Source organism: Stegostoma tigrinum, chromosome 13, assembly GCF_030684315.1.
Source record: "Stegostoma tigrinum isolate sSteTig4 chromosome 13, sSteTig4.hap1, whole genome shotgun sequence".
NCBI lineage: Eukaryota > Metazoa > Chordata > Chondrichthyes > Orectolobiformes > Stegostomatidae > Stegostoma > Stegostoma tigrinum.
Genome location: NC_081366.1, coordinates 78767758 through 78780661, shown reverse-complemented (window position 1 = coordinate 78780661; position 12904 = coordinate 78767758). Strand labels below are relative to the sequence as shown.

The 12904-nt window shown below is 41.3% G+C and overlaps 1 protein-coding gene across 3 annotated transcripts in view; it reads right to left on the bottom strand.

Moving 5' to 3' along the window:
- LOC125458161 (zinc finger protein 346-like) overlaps positions 1 to 12904 on the bottom strand; it is a 52074-nt gene that overhangs the window by 23143 nt on the left and 16027 nt on the right. For all 3 annotated transcript variants that reach the window (XM_059650805.1, XM_059650807.1, XM_059650806.1), the window contains 2 exons: positions 12349 to 12438; positions 2688 to 2847 (listed from right to left, as the gene is read on the bottom strand). In XM_059650805.1, the coding sequence (XP_059506788.1) occupies positions 2688 to 2847; positions 12349 to 12438 (250 nt within the window). The remainder of the gene's footprint in view (positions 1 to 2687; positions 2848 to 12348; positions 12439 to 12904) is intronic.

Sequence of the window (12904 nt, the reverse complement as noted above, 5' to 3'; positions counted from 1 at the left end):
GCTATTGTATAGCTGGAGCATAACTTCACGGCTCTTGAACCCAATTGCTCTATTAATGAAAGCTAACACACCATACGCCTTCTTAACAACTTACCTGGGTGGCAGCTTTCAGCGAACTGTGGACATGAACCCCAAGATCCCACTGCTCCTCCACACTGCCAAGGATCCTTCCGTTAACCCTGTATTCTGCTTTCAAGTTTGTCCTCCCAAAATGAATCACCTCATACTTTTCAGGGTTAAACTCTATCTGTTACTTACCCCAGCTCTGCATCCTATCAATGTCCCTTTGTAACCTAGAACAGCCCTCCACACTGTCCACAACTTGACCCACCTTCGTATCGTCCTTGAACTTGCTAATCCACCCTTCCACTCCTTCATCCAAATCATTTACAAAAATCACAAATAGAAGAGGACCCAGAACAGAACTTAAGCAATTTTGACCTGGATAATCTGTTTTCTACAACAAGGCTTGCATCTGCTCTTGAAGCTCTGTAGTGAATAAATGCCCCCATATTACTGGTTATCTGTTCTACTTTTAATTCATTACTGTTTGAGAGAATGGTTACAGCACAAAGCGATTATTCAACTTGACATGGCTGGGCAAGCTTCCTGAAAGAGCAACTCACCTAGCTCCACTCGCCTATCCTTTCAGTCTCTTCAGGTGCTTATGCAATCGCCTTTTTAAATTCACGTGATTGAATCTGCCTTCACCAAATTCTCAAGCAATTCATTCCCGATCTAAACCATTCCTAATCATCTTGAGTCATTGTCCTGTAGTTCTCAATATGTATAGTTTCTTGCTGTTTTTTCTGTCTAAATCTCTTAATTTTGAGTGGCTTGATCAAATCTCCCAAAACAATAATCCTTCTCCTTCCTACCTAACACATCCAGATGCTAATTCACCCACCCGTCACTCATTTACCTATCCACCCAGCCTCTGATACACTCACTCACCTGAAACTAAATTCTCCCACTCAAACATTTCACTATCATATTTTATAATTGTTTAAATATTATTTTGTTGGGTTTTTTCTGTAAATTTCATCTTTACTGTAGTAGCAAACATTAGAGTCATACAGCATGAGAACAGACCCTCCTGCCCAACTTATCCATGCCAACCAGGTTCCTAAACAGAACTAATCCCACTTACCTGCGTTTGACCCATACACCTGTATGTATACCTTTTTCCATGTACCTGTCTAAATGTCTGTAAACTGTTCTAATTGTACCCACCTTTACCACTTCCTCGTTCGATATGTTTACTGCCCCTATTTGAAAGGGTTGCCCCTCAAGTCCCTTTTAAATCAGTCCCTTCTCACCTTTGCCCACTACTTCTGAACTCCCCTACCCTGGGGAAAAAAACTTTGGCAATTTAACTTATTCATGACTTCATTAACACCTGTGAACTCACCCTTCAGCCTCCTACATTCTAGAGAAAAAAGTCGCAGTCTAACCAGTTTCTCCTTATAACTCAAAACCTTCCAGTCTAAATAACATCCTTGTAAATCATCTTTTGTACCTATTCCAGTTTAATAACATCCTTTCAAATACAGAGTGTACACACAGTATTCCAAATGTGGCCTTACCAATGTTTTGTACAGCTGTAACATGACATCCCAGCTCCTGTACTCAATGCTCTGACCGATGAAGGCAAGTATGCTAAACAACTTCATCACTCTGTCTACCTGTGATGCCATTTTCAAGAAACTATGTACCTGAACCGTGAGGTTTCTTTATTTGACAACACTCCCCAGGGCTCTACCATTAACATCGCAAGTCCCGCCCAGTTTGTCTTATCAAAATGCAACACCTCACATTTAACTGAATTAAACTCCATCTACCATTCCTCAGCGCACTGGCCCAGTTGATCAAGATGCTGTTGTACTCGGAGATAACCTTCTTCACTGTCCACTATACCACTACATTTGGTCTCATCTGCAAACTTGCTAGCCAGTCCTCCTAAATTCTAATCAAAATAGTTTATATAAACGATGAACAATAACAGATCCAGCATTGATCCCTGTGACACACCACTAGTCACAGGCCTCCAGTCTAAACAACAAACTTCCGCCAACACCCTTTGTCTCCTACCATCAAGCCAACTTTGCGCCCAAATGGCTAGCCGCTCCCCCCCCCCACCCCCCCCCGAATCCCACATGATTTAACCTTACTAACCAGTCTACTATGCAGAACCTTGTTGAAGTCCATGTAGACAACTTCTACCGCTCTGCCTTCATGTGTTTTCTTGGTCACCCCTTCAAAAGGGTGAATCAAAATTTGAGACATGATTGCTCCGAATTTTCTGAAATTTGCACATCGCCTACCCCAAGTCATAAAAAAAACTGATAAGCAGCCGCAACTACGAAAAGGTTGAACAACCAATTTATAGTGACATAAAAAATGAAAAGTAATTTCTTTTGGGAACATTAGGTTGGAATGCAGTTAAACATTTGGAAGAGTGCAACAATTTCACATTTTCAGGTTCGCACAAATATGATCAAATAGAACATCAAGCAATCTACATTTTTTTTAAAAACGTTCCCCACCATATTACGGGAAAGTTCTAGTGGTCATTTTCAATGCAAATTGGCAGATTGCTGAAAACCAGCTTAAACATCTTGACATCTAAAAATCATGCACTCAAACTTAAGTATCCAGCCTTCAAAATATACTCAAAGATCACTTACCAGAGCATGCTGGGGTTGTCTCATCTTGCTTCTGCTTCAATTTCAGAGTTTTTGCATGGTTTTTTCCCTGGTAATGGGATTGGGCAACAACTGGTGACGTAAAAGTCATATTACATAGAGGACAATACTTATTCCGATCCACTTCTCCATTGCTACTGTCCTGTAGAAGAGTTCAGAAATGACAGATTTCATTAACTCTACTATTAACATTCTTGTTTTAGATGAATCATATCTCAGATCTTTAAACATTGTGTTTGATCTGACTTGGGTTAATCTGTTAAAAAGACAAACACATCCATTTCTACACATACCTTTCTCATTTAATATTTAAACAAATACATACAAACCTGGAAAACGAATTTATGTACATTTAGTAGATACAAAGAAAAACAATGGACCAGCTGATACCACTACCTTTAAATGTTGTGTCATATGTGCCAAGATGTTATATTCGCGTTATGTCCTTCAGCTACCAACTAATTATAGACAGTCAATTGTCTTCCAGACTTAATTATCAAAAACAAGTCAAGGGCCTACTGAAAAGGTGATCAACTGTTAACCACACAACTGAATTGGTTTTCCTTGAAGAAAATACTCAATTCAGTTTGTAACAATGCTTCAGTTTTCTAAACAGAATGCGAACAGTAATTTTAAGAACTAGGAATTTACAGGTGGACAGGATAAACAGTGTTTTATACACTCAGTGCAACGGGCCTCAGTTGGTCCATCATCCCACCTTAGGGTTAATTCATTTACAAAGTACATAAATGTCTTGTGTTTTATATGTGCATATATGAAGTGTTGCACTTGTTTGCATATGTTTACACACACACACTCAATTAGCTGTAGTTTTATCCTTAACTTATAAAACCAAACAAAAAAAAAGGCAATTTCAAAAAGGAGAAAGGAAGGCAATCAAAGCCTCCTGAATGACAAAGGCAGGGTTTTCTGACAAACGATTTGTAGAGAAGCAAATCATAGTTATAAAAATAATCTGGAAAGGATAGAAAACGGGCGAAGGGAACGCACAAAGTAAGTGGGAACCCAAACCGGCATCTTTTACAAGGATACAAATATGGTAAATCGAACAAAGTATGGGGCTGATCAAGGACCAAAAGGAGATCTTCTTGAAGAGGCAAAAGGCACAGCTAAGGTGTTAATATTTTATATTTGTCTTTTTTAAAGGAGGTAATGTTAATGTCACAATAAAAGATGTGGCATTTGAGGAATTGCACTGAGCAAAAGCAAAGCGGAGCAGCCTAACACAATTTTTTAAAAATTAATTCATGGTACATGAACATCATTAGCTAAGCCAGCATTTCTTGTCCCCTTAGCTTCCCTTGGGAAAGAGATGGTGAGCAGCCTCCTTGAACTGGTACAACCCATGTGGCATAGGTACATCCATGGAGCGGTTCGGGAGCTCCAAGATTTCTATCAGCAGTGGAAGTAGTGATGGATTTCCAGGTCAGGGTGGTGTGTGGCTTGGAGGGATGGCTGGCATGTGACAGTGTTCCCAGGTATCTACTGTTCTTTTCTTTCTAGCTGTAGAGACCACAGGACTCTTAAGGAATTTGGTGAGTTGTTGCAGTGCATCTTTCCATTTTATTCACTTGTGGGATGCAAGTGCCATTGGCTGGTTGGCATTTATTGGCGGTTCCTAGGTGCCCTCTTGAACAACTGCAGTCCATATACTGTAGGTACACTCAATGCCAGAGGGGAGGGAAATCCAGGATTTTGACTCAGCAAGTGAAGGAACAGCGATACATTTCCATGTCAGGATGGTGAAGGAAACTTGCAGGTCATGGTGTTCCCATGTATCAGCTGCCCTTGGCCTCCCACACGGAAGTGGCTGTGAGTTTGAAGTGTGCTGTCATAGGACCTTTGGCAAATTTGCGCAATGCATCTTGTGGATAGTACTCATTGCTCCCATTGAGCTTCAGTGGGGGAAGGAATAGATGTTTATGGATTTGGTGCTAATCAAATGGGCTGCTTTGTCCAGTATAGAATCAAGCTTCTTCAGTATTGTTAGAGCTGCATTCATTGAGGCAAGTGTGGAGTATTCCATCATGCTCCTGACTTCTGCCGTGTAGATGGTGGGGCACGCTTTGGGAAAAGTTACTCACAGCAGTATTCCTAGCCTTTTACCTGCTTTCATAGTCAGTGTACTTATATAGCGAGTCCTGTTCAGTTTCTGGTCCATGGTAACCCCAGGATGTTGATGGTGGGGGATACAGTGATGGTAACACCATTGAATATCAAAGGGGTAGGGGTTAGATGGTCTCCTATTGGAGATGGTCACTGCCTGGCATTTGTCTGATGCGAATATTATTTGCCACATTTAATGTCCAGGTCTTGCTGCATTAGGACGTGGGCTGCTTTAGTTTCTGAGGAGTTGCAAATGGTACTGAAAATTGTGTAACTGTGGCAAACATCCCACTTGACTCTACAATAGAGGGAAGGTCATTGATAAAGCAGGCAAAGATGGTCAGACCTAGGACGCTACCCTGAGCAACTCTTGCAGACATGTCCTGGAGCTGAGATGAATAACCTCCAACAATAACCACCATTTTCACAGGTTCCAGGTATGACTCTAACCAGCAGAGAGTTTTGATTGTGGGACTGATTAGCTTTGTCTATCATATCAGAGTTGTACTACATGGCATACAAACAGACCTGTGTTATGTTTCACTAGGTTGATACCTCATATTTAAGATTAAAGGATGTTAGTTAAGTTTTTACAATTGATAATAACTTCATGGTTACCATTATGACTACAATCTTGGAAGAACTCTTTGGTGCCGCACCAGGTCAAATGAGGCCTTGATGTGAACAGCTGTCACTCACAACTCACTTCTAGTTTTCAGATCTTTTGGCTATGCTTGATCCAAAGTTATAATGAGATCCGGAGTTGAGTGGCCCTGGCAGAAAACAAATGGACCATCAGTAAGTAGTTTGTTGGTACGCAGATGTTCCTTAATAGCACTGTTCGTGACAACTTTCGTCGCTTTACTGATGACTGGGCATAGACTGATGGGGTGGTAATTGGCTGGGCTGGATTTGTTACGCTTTTAGTGCACACAGCACACCAAGGCAATTTTGCATATTGTCAGGTAGATACCAGTGTCGCAGCTGTATTGGAAAAGCTTGGCTAGGGGAGCTCAAGTCTTCAGTACTACAGCATTGCCGAACATTGTCAAGGCGCATAGCCTTTGCGCTATCCAGTGCCTCAAATGGTTTCTTTCTTCATGGAGTAAATCCAAATAGCTGAAGACTGGATTCTATGGTGCTGGGGACCACTGAAGGAGGCCATGATGTAACATCCTCTTAGCACTTCTGGCTGAAAATTATTGCCAGCGCTTTAGCTTCATCTTTTGCTTTGAAGTGCCCGGCTCTTTGACCATTGAGGATCAGGATACTTGTGGAGCCACATCCTCCTCCAGTGAGTTGTTTAACTGTCCACCATCATTCACAACTGGATGTGGTAGTACAGCAGAGCTTAGATCGGATTCATTAGCTCTGTCTACCACATGGTGCTTATGCCGTTTGGCATGCAGGTAGTCTTGTTAAGTTGCTTCAGTTTGACACTTCACTTTTAGGCTTGCCTGGTGACGCCCTTGGCATGCACCCCTGCACTTTTTAAATTGAGCCAGGGTTGGTCCCTTTGGATTGCCAGGAATGGAAGAGTGAGGAATATGCTGGGCCACGAGGTTATATTATATCGTAATAGTTTTCTGTTGCTATTGATGGTCCACAGTACCTTGAGATGCAGAATCTTGAGTTGCTAGATGATGTCATTCAGTCCAGATTCCAGAACAGGTACAACGTTCTTGGATTAATTGTCTACTGACAATACCAATAAAGTCACCACCTTCCATTGTTGTAGAAGTACGCATCGATGACACTGAGTGTCAGTGTTGGAGCAAGTGAAGGTGCTTCAGGGTTCCTCTTATCATGATGCATCATTCTCCAGTTCTCTGTTTTGTAGGTGGACAGGCTCTGTCGAGTTAGAATGCAAGTTGATAGCTGCTGAATTTACAGTCTCTCATCTGTACTGGCAAACACAGTAATTACATAAGAACATAAGAACTAGGGGCAGGAGTAGGCCATCTGGCCCCTTGAGCCTTCCCCGCCATTTAGTAAGATCATGGCTGATCTTTGAGGCTCAGCTCCTTACCTGCCCGCTCACCATAACCCTTAATTCCTTTACTGTTCAAAAATTTATCTAGCCTTACCCTAAAAATGTTCAGTAAGGCAGCTTCAACCGCTTCACTGGGCAGAGAATTCCACAGATTCACAACCCTTTGGGTGAAGCAGTTCTTCCTGACCTCAGTCCTACATTTGCTTCCCTTCATTTTGAGGCAATGCCCTCTAGTCCTAGTTTCACCTGATAGCGGAAACAACCTCCCTGCCTCCACCTTATCTATTCTCTTCATAATCTTATATGTTTCTATAAGATCTCCCCTCATTCTTCTGAATTTCAATGAGACTAAGCCCAGTCTACTCAGTCTCTCCTCATAATCCAACACACTCAACTTTGGAATCGACCGAGTGAATCTCCTCTGCACCCCCTCTAGTGCTAGTATATCTCTTCTCAAGTAAGGAGACCAAAACTGCACACAGTACTCCAGGTGTGGCTTCACCAGGATCCTTTACAGCTGCAGCGTAGCCTCCCTGTTTTTAAACTCTGTCCCTCGAGCAATGGCAGGCAAAATTTCAATTGCCTTTTTAACCGCCTGCTGTACCTGCAATCCCCCCCTCAGCGATTCATAGAATATAGAAAAGTACAGCACAGTACAGGCCCTTCGGCCCATGATGTTGTGCCGTGGAATAATCCTAATCCAAAAATAAAATAACCTAACCTACATTCCCCTCAATTCACTGCTGTCCACGTGTATGTCCAGCAGTCGCTTAAATGTCACTAATGACTCTGCTTCCACGACTACCACTGGTAAACTATTCCACGCGTTCACAACTCTCTGGGTGAAGAACCTCCCTCTGACGTCTCCTCTATACCTTCCTCCTAACACCTTAAAACTATGACCCCTTGTGGCAGTCAATCCAGCCCTGGGGAAAAGTCTCTAGCTATCGACTCTATCCATGCCTCTCATTACCTTGTACACCTTGATCAGGTCACCTCTCTTCTTCCTTCTCTCCAGAGAGAAAAGTCCGAGCTCAGTCAACCTCTCCTCGTAAGACAAGCCCTCCAGTCCAGGCAGCATCCTGGTAAACCTCCTTTGCACCCTCTCCAAAGCCTCCACATCTTTCCTCTAATAGGGCGACCAGAACTGGACACAATATTCCAAATGTGGTCTCACCAGGGTTTGGCAGAGTTGCAACATAGATTCATGCACAAGGACACCCAAGTCCCTTTGTACAGCAGCCTGCTGCAATTTTTTAAACAGTTAAAACATAGTCCATTTTGCTGTTATTCCTACCAAAATGGATGACCTCACACTTATCAACATTGTACTTCATCTGCCAGACCTTTGCCCAATTAACTTAAGACTACCTTTATCCCTCTGCAGACTTTCAGTGTCTTCTGAACACGTTGCTCACACATGGCAGGTTCACTTCAGTATCTGGCTAATGGTAACTACCATGGTGTTGATAGTGGGGGAAATCAGCAATGGTAATGCAATTCAATGTCAAGGGACGATGATTGGATTTACTCTTGTTGGAGATGGTTATTGCATGGCACCTGTATGGAGCGAATGTTCCTTGCCAATTCTCAGCCCATGTGCAGATATTGTCCAGGTCTTGCTACGTTTGGACACCAACTGTTTCCGTATCGGAGTTGTCTCAAACGGTGCTGAACATTCCACCTCCACATGTTGGAGGGAAGGTAATTGCTGAAGATGGTTGATCCTCAGACACTACGCTGAGGGACTCCTGCAAAGATGCCCTGTGGTTGAGATGACTGGATTCCAGCAACCACAACGATTTTCCTTCGTGTGAGGACTGACCGCAACCAATGAAGTGTTTTGCGCCCATTTCAAATTCATACAATTTTGCTAGTGCTCTGATGACCCATCTGGTCAAATACTGCCTTGATATGAAGGACTACCAGTCATTCTGACCTCACATCTGGAATTCAGCTTTTTAGCCACGTTTGGACCAAGTCCAAGGCTGTAATGAGATCACGAATGGAGTAGATCTGGTAAGATCCAAACTGAGCATGAATGAGCAGGTTATTGTCAATTAAGTGCTGTTTGATAGCATGACTGACGAAACCTTTCTTCACATTGCTGATTTGAGAGTCATCCCAATTAGACAACAACTGGTTGGATTTGTCCTGCTTTTGGCAAACTTGTGTAATTTTTCACATTGCCAGATTGTAACTGCACTCAGTCATGCACAGCTAGTTCTAGAACACAAGTCTTCAGTGCTACTACCATAATGTCATCAGAACCCATGGCCTTTGTGGTATCCAGTGTCATCAGCTGTTTCTTGATATTACACGCAGCGAAATGAATCCACTGGAGGCGGCCATCAGTGATGTTGAGGATGCCACAGGAGGCCAGGATGGAGCATCTACTTAGCACGTTTGGCTGATGATGGATACAAGTGCCTCAGAGGCCTGTCCAGTGCACTGATTTGCTAGGTTAATTATCATTGCATAGGGATTTTTGTGGAATTTTCTCTTCCGGTTCCTTACCCACTATTATTCATGACGGGATGTGGCAGGACTGCAGAACTTGATCTCTTCCATTGGCTGCGAAACTGATTAGGTCTATCGCATAAGAGATGTGCTACTTGGCATACAAATAGACCTGTGTTAAGTTTCACCAGGTTGAAACCTCATATTTAGGATTAAAGAATGTTAATTAAGCAGATATGTTTTTACAATTGATAATGACTTCACGATTACCATTATGACTAGCTTTTAATTACAGATTTATTAATAGAAGTCAGGTATTGAATGCAGCAGTGGCATGTGAAACCAAAACACTCATGTGGCTCTCTGGGTTATCAGCTCAGTGACAATAACATTGTGTCACAACCTGCTCTGGATAGCAGCCCAGTAGAAAAATCACTCAGTCTTAAAAGTGAAGCATTCTGTCAGCTGAGGGGAGGAAGAAAGGGCATGCAAAGGCATAATCTTCAAATCCTCTTGTAGTATAAAACAGAGAATTGTCAATGATGGATAAATCCAACAACTACAGGACAGAAATCAGTGCCAACAGAAATGAAGTTAGAATATGGAAATCAAGTGTCAAATAGAAATAGGGAAGAGGAAAGGCTGGAGACTGAAGGTGGGTCAGCAAGCTGAGGCAAACAGCTTGATTCCTTAGCTATGATGTGGAGTTGCTGGTGTTGGACTGGGGTGAACAAGATCAAAAATCACACGAAATCAGGTTAAATTCAACAGGTTTATTTGAAAACACTAGCTTTTGGAGCTCTGTTCTTTCCTCAGGTGTAGTGTGGAAGAGGAGGTATATGGACACAGAAAAAAAATCCTTAAAAGTAGCTCGCTGGCAGCCTCGTGTTGAATCTTTAATTAGTTAGAAAGGAGATACAGGTTTCTATTGATTAAAATACAAATCCCATAATTTCTTTCAAGTCATTGCCCCAAGATAATCAGTGTATACAAGAGGTGACATCTCGGGTCAGACTAAAAAAAAGCCTGAATCCAGGTTAAACGCAGACAGATTCTAAATAAGCCTTCACACCGAAAATGCACTGTCTGACCCGAGACGTCACCTCATACATACGCTGATAACACATATAATTATCTCAGGGCAATGACTTGAAAGAAATTCTGGGATTTGCACTTTAATCAATAGAAACCTGTTGTTACCTTTCGGTGTCGGTATACCTCCTCTTCCACACTACACATGAGGAAGGAGTAGAGCTCTGAAAGCTAGTGCTTTCAAATAAACTTGCTGGATTATAACCAGGTGTTGAGAGATTTTTGGCATGATTCTTTTGCGTCAGAAAACATTTAAAAGGACTGCTGCAACTGTTTAACTTCCAAGTAATTGAATGCCCAGTATCAGTTATATTTGAAAAAATAAACAAGAACTGAAAGAACTGTGGATGCTGTAAATCAGGAACAAAAACGAAGTTGCTGGAAAGGTCGCCGGACCTGAAGCAGTAACTCTTGTTTTTTCCTTCATGGATGCTGCCAGACCTGATGAAAAAATAAGGGTATTTTTATCTCAACCAACCAACCAACACAGGCAGGAGAGTTAAGAAGGTTCGGGAGAAAGTGTGCCATTGTGTAGAGGTCAGTTTTGCCACAACCTCATTTGCTTAAAGCTGCGGCCTACGGAGAATGAAGGGTCTGCAATCTGCCCCCCAGAGATGTGAGTTTGCAAGAACTTTGTGTCTAAAATTAGGGCTAAACAGGTAGATGGTCTTCCTTAAAAATGAAAGAGGTTTACCTTCATTGCTTTTTTGCTATGGTTTGTGTAATTTGTAATTCATATCGACTGTGATCTGCCTACTAAATTATGCTTAATTTACAGTGACCTGGATGCATTTTAAAGTGAAAGCTATAAAAAGTGAAAATATGTGTTTGGTAATTCTTCATGAGGGTCATTCAATAAAATTTATTCTTTTGGTTATACGTATCACTACTGTAGAAATGCAAATGTAAAACAAAATTTAAATGGAGAGAGCCTGAAAATTACTTTAGTACAAAGGGTGCCGTGGTATGGGAATGACAAATGTTAGCATTAAGCAATGTACAATAAAGAATCAGGAAGGCAAGTGTTGGCTTACAATTCAAGGGGGAATGGATTATAAAGGTAGGGAAGACGGGTTACAACTGTATAGAACATCAGGGAGATCCCACCTAAGGTGTCTCCTTATTTAAGGGCAGATACATGTACATTGGACAGTTCAGAGAAGGATCACAAGGTCATTTCCTTGGATGAAAGGGTTATCTTAAAGAGAAAAGATGGAGAAAGTTGGGCCTAAACACATTACAGTTTACAAGAATAAGAAATGATCGTACTGAAACATAACCTGTTGAATCCCTTTGGTGTAAATTGTATACGTTCTCTCTTGTAGGGAATTCAAGAACTAGGGAGCAGTTTCAGAATAAAGGACTTCCCATTTAAGATGGTGATTAGCAATTACTTCTGATGGTTAGCAATCCTTTGGAATTCTCGATCTCAGAGCTGTGGTGGCTAAGGCACTGAATGTGTTCAAGGCTGAAGTAGACAGACTTCAGATCTACAAGTTAATCAAAAGTCGTAAGGTGCAGGCAGGAAGACGCAGTTAAGGCCACAATCAGATTAGCGAAAATGTTAGTGAACGGCAAAGCAAGTTTGAAGGGTCAAGTGGCCGAATCTTGATCTTGTTCTGTATGTTCACTCCATTCAATTTCATCTACATATGTGTGCAGTGATACATTTTAAGGGAAGAATTTTAGAAGAGAAACCTAGCATACATAAATAAGTACTTGAAGGTAGTAGAACAAGATGAGAAGGCTGTCAAAAAAAGCATGTAGCATCCACAGTTTCGTAGAAGCATTAGTACAAAAGCAAGGAAGTTATGCTAAACCTTTATAACTAGTTAATCCCCACCTGGAGTATTTTTTCAGTTCTTGGTAGCACACTTTGTCAAGAAAAAATGCATGCAAAAGGTCAACACGTGCATGATGAACAACTGACCATCTTCTGCCCCCTATCCCTTATAATTGATAGAAACTTACAGTGGAATCCTTTTTTATTATTTTGGCAACTGGTTCACCATCTTGATGGAGCTCCTCATAGCGACGTACTTTATTAGCATGTTTCTTGCTCTGTGGATTGTAGCAGAAGACAAGTGATTGACACCTAGAGTTCAGAGAATATCTGAAACTTTTAATATATTATAAGCAATGATTGGTGGAAAATATCATTTGTATAAAACAACCTTCATAGTCATGGTATAAATTTAAAATGCTACATATTCAATGCAAAAGCCGTAGAACACAAAACGATGTTCACTGCAGCGAAATGGCTGCATCTTTTTGCCAATTCAAGCAAAAGGATCTTATATCCTCCTGTACATTAATTCTAATGTTAGAAAGTTTAGCTTCTTGAGATATTTTCAAAATTTGTTATAACCTATTAGCAGAGCACATTGATATTAAAATTCAATTTAGCAGCCCAGAATCTCCATACCATGTTCCAGCATTTATCTAAATCATTTTCTGACACGCAACATTTTTATTTTAAAAAGGTTGCATCAACTGGACCAATTATTCTCATAACTGGCTAGAAGAC